The 12,465-nt window shown below is 62.3% G+C and overlaps 1 protein-coding gene across 1 annotated transcript; it reads right to left on the reverse strand.

Annotated features, from left to right (window-relative positions):
• Window positions 1–1,051: 1,051 nt before the first annotated feature.
• On the reverse strand, window positions 1,052–12,144 carry INPP5E (inositol polyphosphate-5-phosphatase E). The gene is made up of 11 exons (XM_031450851.2): window positions 12,069–12,144; window positions 10,234–11,314; window positions 6,957–7,080; window positions 5,507–5,604; window positions 4,581–4,705; window positions 4,368–4,487; window positions 3,937–4,044; window positions 3,257–3,418; window positions 3,058–3,173; window positions 2,457–2,593; window positions 1,052–2,066 (listed from the first exon to the last, which is right to left on the reverse strand). Exons 2-11 carry the CDS (start codon window positions 11,079–11,081, stop codon window positions 1,934–1,936), a joined length of 1,971 nt encoding a protein of 656 aa, XP_031306711.2. The 5' UTR covers window positions 11,082–11,314; window positions 12,069–12,144; the 3' UTR covers window positions 1,052–1,933.
• Window positions 12,145–12,465: the final 321 nt, after the last annotated feature.

Genomic DNA, 12,465 nt, shown 5'->3' on the forward strand with positions numbered 1-12,465 from the left:
GGTTTCTCTGCCAGCCGCTCCCCCCCACCCCCAGGCCGGGCACTTCTGTGCCTTGGGTGCCGCGCCCCTCCCTCTTGCTGGGGGGAGGGGGGCTTTTCCTGGCCACCTTTCCAGCGCACCCATGTGATAGGTTGTCCACTCCATTCCTGAGCACGAGTGCGCCTTTGTCATCCTCAGCAGCCTCCCTGTCAGCACCCCCACCTCTGGCGGCAGCCTGCGCTGGCCGTGCAGGACTCAAAGCACATTTCTGAGAAAAGAGCTGGGCTCTAAAAACCGCCCTCAAGCCTGGTTGTGTTCCACGCTTCTTTATGAAGCTCAGTTTCCAGACGGTCACCAGTTTCATTTGCATTAATTTGAGCTTTAACCTCACTTGCCAAGTGAGACCCCATTCGTCTAAACTCTGATGGCTGGTACTAACTGCTTCACTTTGGACCCATCAGGTGTATGTAATGGCCCCCCAACCACATGAAGCTCAGTCTCAAAGCTAACACACGTCCGTGTCACATTAAATCTCTTTTCCATGATTTTGGTCAGAGAAAACACCCAGAAAGAATCCATAAATTCTCATTTCAAGCCCTGTTACCACAATTGATTCAAAACTCAAACGCACATTCTTCTGAGCACAATTTTATACATTCAGACAATCTGAACAGTTTCTAAAGATTAGATGGGATTGACTGCCTTCTCAGTGGAATTTCTCCCACTTGTACCAAAAGATTGGGTGTGTATTGCTTTAAAATCTACATTCCACATTTTGGAAGCTGACGCTAATAAAAGTTTGATAGTCTACTTCTTGGAATTGACTTTCCATCGTTCCATCATGGTTCACTCAAGTCTGAAGTACTCAGGTCTCCCCAGAAGCCCCTTTTTCAGTGAACACTTACCTGGGGGCAGCAGACGAGGCTGTGGGTGCACAGGCAGCAGAGGTAGACCACGTGAGACCAAACATGCTGCCTTTGAATGTGACAGCCTCTCCTCATAAGAACATTGAAAGAACAGGGTGTGTATACAGATTGTTTCTTTCTAGGACTCAACCTTTAGCCAGAGAGAGTTTGAGAGTCAATATATGTATTTATTTAAAAATATAAATACTGAAAAATAAATAATTTAAAAGACTAGATTGAATGCCCCTAGATTTTCCCACATTCAAAGCCTGCACTGTTTTTAAGAGATGGGCTAAGACACAAAGCAATGATGGGCTGTAAATCCTTTGAGGAAGAAGAAATCTGGAACATGGCGGGGTGCTGGCCGAGGCGGGCCAGGTGGTGACATTAGAAGCTTCTAACGGTTTCTTTGACCGGGAAACTCACCTCTTACATGAATGCCATTCGCCTCTGAAAATGGTCTGAAATCACTGAGACCAAGAGAGGAGAGGGAGGTGGTTTTGTGGCCCTGAACCACCGGCCCCTCCTCATCCCAGCCTCAGCCGGATCCTGTCTGTGGTCCCTGACGTGGGATCCGAGATCCCAGGGTCACCCAGCCCCGGGCAGCCTCCTCCCCAGCACTACCGGGCGCCCTGAGCTCAGACAAGACGGGCAGCTCCTGGCTGGTGTTTAGGGGCTGCAGGGAGGCTGCGGATCTGGACATGCAAACGGAGGTGAGGGCTCGGCAGCCAGGCGGGAGGAGGAGGCGGCGGTGGCTCGGCGGCGGCGGGGTGGAGAGCCTGCGAGCCGCTTGAAGCCGCCCTGACGCCTAGGCTGACAGGGACTGTGGGCGAGCAGGCCAGCGTCGGGCCGTGCGCGGGCCGCCCTGTGAGGGGAGCTCCGGGGGTGGTGAGTCAGTACGCACGGGCTGGTCCCATTCCAGGAGCGGCTCATCCTGATCCAAAGACAGGGAGAGGTCCCAGATGGCAACCTCCTCTCTCTTCCAGGGAGTCTGGGCCAAATACCCTCCCACGTTGCAGGTGGCGAATCCCCCTCCTTCGGCAAACTTCTCAAGAAACAGTACAGATAGTACTCGAGTGCTGGTTCTTGAGCACTTGCTGTCTCTGCATCTCTTTGGAAATCCGTCTTTTAATTCCTATCAGGTACAGTTCACGGTCAAACTTGCCAGCAGCCAGCGGGATGCTGTGGGGAAGGAGCCGTCAGGAGGGCGCCGGTCTTCCGAGCCGCTCCTGCTTGGGTGGTGTTTCCTGCGGGCGGCGGCGTGTGGAGGAATGGGGCCCGGGGGTTCCCTCGGCCGCCTGGACCTGCAGGCCTCCGCCCACAACGGTGCCAGACCCTGCCTGTGGCGGGAAGGCCCCTGCAGGGGCTGTAGGGTGACCCCTGCTGTCCTCGGGCTGCTCCGGGCGAGGTCCCCACCCTCTGGCATGTCACTTGCATATCGAGCACTTCAGGCAACCAATGCCAGCAGCCCCCACGTGGGGCTGCGGGACCCGAGGAGCCACACTACACTCCCAGCACCCCCCACCCCGCCCCAGGAGCAGACAGAGGGAGGAGGCCTGGCGGGATACTGACTTGTCTCTCCCTGGTCTCACTCTGACCCGGAACAGGCCGTACACGGGGCGGTGGTCGGACGTCCTGATACCGGGGCAGGAGGCGTACTTGATGGGGCGAATGTCGTCCTTGTGGCGGCTCCGGTACATGACCCGGTCCTGCCCAGAATACCCAGAGGCAGCTTTGCTACGGGCCTTGGCCTGCTTGCCCGTCACCCCAGCTGATCTTGAGCAGAGTCCCGAGTCAACGCCCACCCTCAGGAGGCCCTGCCCAGAGCCCGAGCCCCAAGCCTTGCTTACAATGGGCATCTGGGCCCTGGACGGGGCCAGGTATGCCTGAGGCCTCTCCCTCACTGCTCTGGGGCAGCATCTCCTGCCCAGATTCAAACCCTGCACACACTCCCAGCGCCTGCCCAGAGCCCACCGTGCGGGCACCTGCCCCGTGCCAGGCCTCCTCTGGGCCAGCGAGCCCCCCTTCAGAACAACACTTGGAGGGCAGCCCCATGGGAGGCAGAGCTGAGTGGTCACTGGCCCGGGGCTGAGGCTGGGTGCTGGCTCACCCAGGTCCCCGCCCTGGACAAGAGGGTATCCAGTCCGCCCCGTGGGGGCCAGCCCGGGCTCACCGTGTAGGACGGAGTCCTCTGCTTGGAGGTGGTGTCGTAGGAATCCTTCCCGATGTCAAACTTGTACGACGGAAGAAAGTGGATGTCTGGCTCTTGGAAGCCCTTGAAGATGGACCCTGGGACAGCATGGAGCCCAGGGTCACCCCAACCCCAGGAGTGCCACCCCCTGTCCCGGGCGTCAGCCTCCCCTGGGCCCCACCTCTCTTCATCTCCCGGGTGAGCTGGTCGCGCTGCAGCAGGGCCTGCACGTCAGCCCCCGGGTCCTGCTTCAGGATGGCCTCCACCGCCGCCCGCCCGCCACTCAGGCGGAAGTTGAAGTCTCCGAACCAGAACACCCCATCGAAGCGGGTGGTGACATCCGCTGGGGTGCGAGAGGGAAGCACATGAGCCCTGCCCTCCCCAGGCCTTGGCAGCAGGGACTGGTCTGTGTCCCCAAACCCCCAGAGCCACAGTGGGGCAAGGACACCCTGGGGAAGAGGGTGGCAGCCCTGAATGCTGTCCTGGGGGCTCAGGGCTGTGAGGGCCAGACTCCGCAGCATTCTGGGGTCATGTTTGAGTCTGTGACTTTCCTTCTTTCATTTCAAGTGGCTACAGTTGCCCTCGGGTTCCCAGCTTCTCACAGCACAGACGGGAGGCAGCGGCGAGGATCAGACCCGGGCTGGCAGCTGCATGGACACTGCCTGGCCTGGCTGAGTAGGTGCGCATGGTCACTACTTGCGGGTGGGCAGGCACCAAGCCTTGTGACTCTCCAGACTTTCCTGACCTCGATTCTCAAAAGCTCTAAACAGTCCGTCCCCACTGAACTATCCAGGGGGCGAGGCAGCTGCTGCAGGTCTCTGGGGTAAAGCATCTCTCAGCAGCACTGCCCGGGCCGCTCACCTGCGTCGGAGCGGTAGGGGCTGGTGTCCGGCACGTTCCGGGGCAGGGCGAGGCCCTGGATGGTCTTGCTGTAGTCCACCAGCCTCTCGCTGACCTTCCCATCTCCAGCTGCAAGGATGGTGTGGTGAGGGCCTCCACAGAGGCAGGTTTCTGAACCCAGGCCTGGGCACCTGGGGGGTACGTCCTGGGCAAAGACCCCCCCCTTTTGCCCTCTGAGAGTGCTCTAATCACACGGCGTCTATGTGGGGACCCGGCCCACCAGGCTGACAGCGCCTCCCAGCAGACCTTTCCAAGCTCAGGATGGAGCCCATCTGGATGGGAGGCCCCCGTGAGGTCTCCTCTTAGGTCCTGGGAGGCCAACGAGGGACCCGGCACCCTCTGCCCCCAGCCTGACTCTGGCAGATGGCACCCAGTGTTGGGGCAAGACTTACAGGTGAAGTGCGAGGTGATGAAGAGGAAAGAGGTGCCGAAGAAGGTGAAGCTGACACCCAGGGCGCCCTTGGTTTTGATCTGGGACACGATGCGTGTGGTCACCGTGGCGCTCTCTACCTCTGCAGGGAGGGGAAGAGCGCTGAGCCCCAACATGGCCGATCGATTCCCCGTGGTTGCCATGGAAGGGGACGCGGTGCAGCTGGGCCACCTACCTGAGCAGAACCAGATGAGGTCCCTGCGGATGAGCACAGACAGGTACAGCGCCCCGTGGGCCGTGGAGAACAGCATGACGTAGTGCGGGCCCAGCGTCTCCTGCAGGCGCGCCTCCCACTCCCGCCTGCGGTGAGGAAGCAGTCGGCCTGGGAATGGGGCTTCCCAGCTCCGCCAGCCCCCCGCCCCAGCCCCAGAGAGCCCCCAGGAGCCGGGAGGGAAGCAAGCTCCTCTTCCTGTGGGAATGCGGTGATTGAGTAGCACAAGAGGTCCACCGGGCCCTAGGAGACCCGCTTCCTCGGCGTCTCCGGTGATGGTCACAGGCCCATGTCCTCCCGCTGCCTCCCAAAGGTCCCAGTGATGGACGGGGCTGGTACCCCAGTGGAGACTTGAGCAGAGGCCCAGGGAGAGCTCCAGGGCCGGGCAGGAGTGAGGCCACCTCCCCTGGAGGCCAGGACCCCTGGGGAGCAGAGCCCCCTCCGAGTGTCTGTGCAGTCGGGGCACCTCCGCTCTGGCCAGGCCTCCCACTGCTGCTCGAGGGGTGGGGACCCCACTCCCCTCACCAGGTCAACTCGCAAACACACCTGAGGGCCACCGCCAGACCTAGGACAGGTGAGCGACACCACTGAGGGCTGGGCTCAGAGCCAAGGGGACGTGCCAGGCTTCGCTGCCCTCACTGTCTCTTAGATCAGCTATTCACTTACAAGACGGTAGATCTCATTTATTTAAAATTCTGTGAGTCACCATTTGAGAAGGAAAAGCTTCCAGGCTTGGCCGTGGCCTGTGTCTTGCCCCACACGGGGTTCTCCAGCCATAGCAGCTTCGGCCCCGAAAGCCCACTGGAGCCGCTGTTCCCAGGGATTGGGTGGGACCAGCAGCTCAGAGACGCAGGGCGGGGCAGAGGCAGGAAAGTGGGTGAGCCGCCTACCTGTCGGAGCAGCCCTCCTGGACCCCCACGACATACAGGTCCTGGGCATAGTCGGCCTCGGCCGGTAGCAGGAGCTCGTCCAGGTTCGGGGGCAGCTCCTGTGGGAAAGAAGCAGCGCCCGGCAGGGGCTGGAGAGGCTGGCATGCAGGGCTCCTGCTCGGCCTGCAGACCCCACGGCCTCTCCCAAGGGAGGGGAGTCCCTGGTCTGTCACGGCCCAGTTGGCTCCCCTCTTCGCCATGCCCCCCCCGCCTCGGCCCTGCCCACAGTGCAGCCACTGTCTGCTCTGCTGCATCCAGCCCCGAGCCTGGCTGTCCCCTAAGTGTGCTCCCCGCCTCCCTCCCCTGTGCTTCCGCTCTCACTGCAGCCCCAGGGAGGGAAGCGAGCCCCCCTGGTCTTCACCCCAGCTGCTGCCGGCCCTGCCATGGGCTGCCGGCCGGCTCTGGCCCTCTGGGCCCAGGGTGAGGGCCATGGGTGGATGGGCAGGGTGGCTCCCTGAGGACGACGGAGCCACCAGCCTGGGCAACTGCCTCCTCCCGAGAGACAATCACTTCTGTCTCGCTCAGGTCACTGTTTTGTGGGGGCTGCAGCCCTGCGCCATTTCCTCCCTGCCCATCACCCTGCTGTCAGCCCAGGACACGGCTGCTTCGCTCCTCTTGGCAGCAAACACACTGGCACACGTGGGCGATAGCCCGAGCCCCCACTGGTGGCCACAGTCATCTCCTTCACCCAGGTGTCAGGGTCACCCACAGTCTAGAGGACGTCCACGCCCAGCCCCACAGGCAGGGGGGAGACCGCTAACTGTGGGAAGGGCGCCCCCGGAGACTCAGGCGCTGGCAGCACAGGAGGCCGTTGGGACAGCGTCCATCCAATGGGCTTCCCCAGAAACCAGCATGCAAAGCCCCAGCCTGGCGGCCAGGATGCTCACCTAGTCCACAAGGACTGAGGGAGCTGAGCGCCCGGCTCGCAGTGGGACCCTGACGGGGCGTGGTGGGGCAGAGGATGGGGAGCCCCGACCAGTGAGGGACTCACGATGAGAAACAGACTGGGATAATGGTGCAGACGCTGCTCTGTGGAGGACAGGGGTGGATGTGTGTCCCCACATGTGCCAGGATCCATGATGCACACAGGAGTGGCCCAAGGGGAACCGTGGGCTTGGGCTGCCTGCAGTGGCTGGGCCCTGCGACGGGCGCCGCCGGTGGGGAGCCTGTGGGACCTCCGCCCTTCCTCTCAGGTGTGCCGTGAACCTAAAGCCGCTCTAACAACACAGTGTGTGTGCAACAGAAGCCCTGGGCCCCTGCGCCCCGTCGTCAGGGTGGAGAGGTGGCCGAGTCAGTGTTACGGGCAGGAGGCTCCTCGGGGGTGAGGGTGACGGGCGAGCTGGGGAGGCCCTGGAAAGAGCCTGGCAGGAACCCTGGCCCCAGTCAAGGTGGGAGGGGGCGGCCTGCTTACCTTCTGGCCCTGCATGTTCCAGGTGGCCACGAAGAGGGCCACACTCCGGTCTGGGAAGTACCGGGCGAGCTCATCCGCCCCCATCAAGGCCCCGCTCGCCAGGAGACTCCCCTCCAGGTAGCTCCTGTGGGGACAGGGACAGACTGAACTGGGCGCTGGGGGTGGGAGCGGATGGCCCACAAAGGGGCCAGGTGCAGGGCACGCCTCGCGGGCAGGCCTGTCGGCCTCAGGCCTCGGTTTCCTGAAGCCTCTCTCCCAGAGCTGGGGTTTCCTAAGGACCCTGCCAGCTGGCCCGGAGCCGAGCACCGGGGTCCCCTGCCCTCTCAGGAGACTACCAGGTCCGCAGTTCCACAAACACCAGACTTCCGACTTCTCTTTCTCACCTCCATAGGTGAAGGGACATGAGGGGACATTCTGGGCTTTTTTGTGGAAACTCTTAGAGGCAAGGCCCTGGGAGGGCCACAGACAGAGGTCGAGGTGGGCTTCTGGCTGTAAGCAGACCTCGGGGAGGACGCAGGCCCTCTTCTGAGGGCCTGGCCTTGGCCTCGTCCTCAAGCACTGGGAGCGCACACGTGCTGCACGTGACACGCGGCGGTTAAATCCACTTTCAGATTTTCAGAGGACACCACCTGCAAATGGTTAACAAGGCCCCGACAAAGAACAAGAAAGGCCCGCCCTGCCCCTCTCTTGCCCTGAAGGTCGCACTGACACTTTGAGCAGCTGTGGTGTTTCACTCTGGGCCACCAGTCTGTCCCTCTTTCACTCGGCTGACAGCAGCCACCACCCATACGGAACCGAATGACGCATGCCGTGTGCCAGTCAAACTCTACTTAGGGACACCGAAACCTGAGTTCCACGTGACTTTCACACATCACAAAGGGTGTCAGTACTGCCTCAGTGTTTTGTTTCAACAATGTGAGAACCGTTCTCGGCTGGGGGACCGCACAGAAACTGGTGGTGGCTGCGCCGGCCCGTCCCGGTCCCGCCCAACCCCGAGTGCGTTCCTGCTCCAGGTCTACAGGGGCTGCTTTCTTTCCCGTGGGGACCAAGTCCAGCTCCTCCGCACCGAGGCCCTGGTGGCCGCCTTCTCCATCCCTGCCTGGGCAGGTGAGCAGGGGGCCAGCTGGGTGGTGACGGCTGTGTCCCCTCCCTGCTCTAATTTTCCCTCCTCCTCTTGAGACTCGTTCGCGCAGGGAGGCCCCTGCGTTTTCCCGCTGCACTGTCTGCGGGCCTTTCTCCGGGAACCCTCCTTCTGGAAGGAGCCCACTACCAACCCAGCTCTCAGTCAGGCTGGTCCCTGGATCGGGACCCCGGCAATGGCCACACCCTGGGTTGGCCTGCTCCGTCCCTGACGTCTTCTTAGTTCCATGACAGGCCTCCTTCCCCCATGCTGCCCACACTGGGGACACTGGTCATCAGGCCTGTGAAGTCCCAGCTCAGACTCCTTTGTCTCCCAAGTGCTCGTGACAACTCGAGGCTGATTAGACCTGTTCCCATTTCCTGACGGATGTGCCCCGATCAGCTCCACGTGTCCCGTTCCCCGTCCAGGGGCACCAAGATGGGTTGGTGGGTGCACATGGCATCGCCTGATGGGCCCTCCTCTGAGTCATCTCCCCTCATCACCGGGACCTGCAGATGCCCACTCCTGCCGGCACACTTTCTGATTTCTTCCGAGGCCCCTCCCTGTTTCCTGACACGTCCCTGTCCAGTGTTGAGAGCACATCACGGGGGGCTGCTTGGGCTCTGCGATGTGATGAGGAGAGCCACCGGGCGCTGCGGTGCAGGAGGCCTGTGTGGGGGACTTGTTCCTGCAGCTGGGCCAACTGGGTAACCACCAGCTTGGCCTCTGTCCTGGGGTCCACTCTCACCTGGTCAGACAGGCACTTCCGCAGCAAACGCACCCCTTAAGCCCTGGTCTACTTGCTGGCCTCCACCTTCCGGGAAGGTGGACACCCCACCGTGGACACCCCAATCCCAGCTCGCTTGTTCACCAAGGGTTTACACCATCTGATCGAGCTCCCAAGAAGGGAAGGGGCGCCTGGGGTCAAGCCTGAGTCAGTTACCAGAAACCTGCAAACTGCTCACGCGCTCTTTTCACTGCAGCTTGTTGAGAAAATCTTAGCTTTCAAAGAGGCGCCGATCCCTCTGAAGGAGATAAGGTCTGGAGTGTGGCTCCCAAGCCCCGGGCTCACACAGGAGACTCTTGAAGCCTGACCAAGCTTTGAAGGACATGAATTTAAGCACGTCAGGAGGGAGGAACCTCACTGACCGTGTTCAAACCCCCTCCACTGCCTGTAGTGCCGTCTCCTCCAGCGGGCTGTCCGCTGCGTGGCCAGAGAGCAGCCCCTCCAAGGGCAATTCCCTGGGTCCCCGGCCCAACCTCGGCCAGATCTGGGCTGTGTGCAGTCTGCGAGCCAAGAATCGCTTTTACACTTTCAAAAGGTTGGGGTTAAAAATAAAAGTACTTTGTGACATGAAGAAATGACATGAATTCACATTTTGCTGTCCCTGAACAGTGCCCCTGATGCACAGCCATGGCCATTGATGTGTGTGTCCCACGGCCACGGAGACCACGTGGCTTACAAAGCCCACCCCTGTCCGAGAACATACAGAGGGTCTGGAAGAGGGAGGTGTCCCCATCAGTCCACCTTTGCTGCTTGTAACTTTGAGATGTGTTTCTCATTTTCTATAACACGTGCTACATCTACGTAAGTTGCGTATAATTCAGACAGTATAAGAACACTTCAAATGCGCAAAGAGATCTCGCTCTTTACGAGAAACTCACGGTGGATGAAATTAACAAAGGAGCTCACTTTGTGATAATAATAATAAACATTGCCCCTCCCTCGCTGATGGAGAGAGCAGGAGGGAGCCTGGGGACAGCGGCCCTCACTCCAGGGCTGGAGAGAGACCACCTGCCTGGCTTCTACTGCTCAGCTCACCAAGGGAGGAGGGAGGGGAAGACGGCCCTCTGTCTGCCACCTGACCCCCAGAATCTGCAAATATGACCTTATTTGGAAACAGGGTCTGTGCAGATGTAGTAAAGGATGTCCTGGAGATGAGATCGTCCTGGGTTAGGGGAGCCCTAAGTTCTTACAAGAGATGAGAGGCATGTCTCAAAGTTGGGGAGGCGCTAGGTCAAGGGGGTCAGTGGTGGAAGAGCTGCTCCAGCACCTCACATGCTTTTAGGAGAACCTTCCCGTGGTTCTCATGGGACCTGCATCTGAAGGTTAACACAAAGGCAGCGGACGACACCCCTCCACCCCGGAGGCCCTACCTGCTCCGGACGTCCTTGGCACGAATGGGTGCCAGGAGGCTGAAGGTGGACTTGGCCGAGTGAAGGGAACAGTCGTCGTTGGCCAGGGGGCTCGGGGGCCGGCCAGGGCCGAGGCTGCTGTGGGCCCGGAACAGCCTGGCCTGCAGGCGGAGCTTGTAGTCCGCGTGATCCGAGTCCACCTTGTTTGCTGTCCTCAGGGCATTGGAGGCGACGTTCTGGTCCATGGCAGGCAGCGGGCGTGGGGGAAGTAGGCTGGCCAGCCTGGGGGTGCTCCCAGCCGAGGCCCCATCCCGGTGCAGGAGGTCCAGGGAAGTGCTGATCATTCCAGAAAGACAGTTCCCCCACGAGGAGGGGCCCCCACCCAAGCTGCAGGGGGCCCTGCGGGTTGTGGGGATTTCCTGCAGGGAGGTGCTCAGGCAGGGTGGGGAGCCACTGTGGGTGGGGGTCCCGGGGGCCTCATCCTGCAGGGAGCCCCTAGAAGGGCTGGCCCCACTCTGCCCAGCCAGGTCCTCCCGGCTGGTTCGAAAACGCCTCTTCCTCCAGCCCTTCTCATCCAGGGACAGTGCTCGCTCCAGCCGGGGCCTCGTCGGCGGCTTCGGTGCGAAGGCTCTTGCCTTGGCATGTGGATCCTCATCGGTGACTTGTGCTGGGATGTTAGGAGGGAGCACTGGGCTCTTCTCAGGTGCCTGCCGGCTGTCAGGCAGGGACCAAGGGTCGGGGACGGGGTCTTCCTCAGTGTTTGGGAGCTGCCCCTTGAGCATCCTGACTTCAGGCTGCAGATGCCCCTGGGCGGCGGGCTGCTGGGGGGCAGCCTCCGAGTGCCCCACACACGCCAACTCAGATGGCATAGTCCAGGGGCCGGCCCTCACGGACGACAGCAGCTGAGCCGACTCAGAAGATGGCTCCTCCTGGGGCTACTGGCAACGCCCAGTGTTAGGGGTGCGAAGTCAGACGTCGCTGGGTGAGGCACGGAGGAGAGGACCGGCAGCGGCTCCCCTTCAGGCCTGGGGTGGTCCGGCACCACCAGGGCTGGCTGCTGCATGGCTGGAAGCCCTGAAGGTCTGAAGTCCCCGACTGGAACCTAAAGGAAAGTGTGCTATCAGCCTGCCACCACCGTGGCCCTGATGCCAGTTTACTGTTCCTAAAGGTGACGGAGCTGACAGGTCAGCAACAGGCCAGCAAGAAGTAGCATCTAGACGTTCTGGCCTGCGGCTTCCTCCTAGGAGGTGGGTGAAAGCAGGAGCAACTTAGGATGGTGGAAGTCCACCCTCCTGAGGGGCCTGCTCTTCCCGTGGGGTGCGGGGGCATGACCAAGTAAGCTCCCCATCGGCGCAGCCTCCGATGGGGACCCTGCCGCGCCCCTTCCTCCCGCAGCCAGGCGGCCCCGCCCCGCTCACCTGCGCGCCCACCACCATAGCTCGGCCCGCAGTGCCCGCCCTGAGAGCGGGCGACCCTGAGCAGGTCAGCGGCCCCGGCTGCGAAGGCCCCTGACTCAGGACCTGCGAGTCCAGCCTGGCCGGCTGTGGGGCTCCTCAGGGCAACGACCGGCGCGGGGCCCCGGGGGAGGGGCAGGGAGGGGAGACGAGACCCGCGCCCAGGGGTTCCCCGCGCCTAGGACCGCGCGGTCCGCCCCGCGCCGAGGACCCCGTGCCCCGACGCGCGCCGGGCCCAGGATCCCTGCACCCCCGCCCAGGGGTGATCCCGCGCCTGGTACCCCTGGGCCCCGAGCCCCCGCCCCGGACCTCGTCCAGGACTCCCGCCGCGCCCCCGCCCGGGGGTCACTTCGCGCCGCACCCCGCGCCCTCTCCCTGGGGCCCCGCGCCCCGTGTCCCCACCTCTCAGAGCCGCCTGCTCTCCAGCCCGGCGGGCCTCGGCGGCCGCTCCCCGGCAACCGGCAGGCAGGGCGGCCGGGACCCGGCGCCTGCAGCGGCCCCTGGCGGTCGGAGGACCCAGCCGCGCACAGCGAGGACGGGGGGCGCCCCCCGGTGGGCGCCAGTGCACCTGCGGCCTCCTTGCCTCCGCCCCCCGCCCCCATGCCCGCGCAGGTATGCGGGCTGGGGCCCTTTCGGACAGAGGGAATCCTAGAACACTTGGTGTTGCCCGGGGTCCCCAGGGAGCAGCACTGCCTCATCTCCTTCCCACCAGGAAGGGTATCCATGTCAAACCCACCACCCTTCAGAGGCGTCCTCCTTCCTCTGCCCATGAAAAGCAAGGATCGCGAACAGGCTCAGG

Source organism: Camelus dromedarius, chromosome 10 (genome assembly GCF_036321535.1).
Source record: "Camelus dromedarius isolate mCamDro1 chromosome 10, mCamDro1.pat, whole genome shotgun sequence".
In the NCBI taxonomy this organism is placed as follows: domain Eukaryota; kingdom Metazoa; phylum Chordata; class Mammalia; order Artiodactyla; family Camelidae; genus Camelus; species Camelus dromedarius.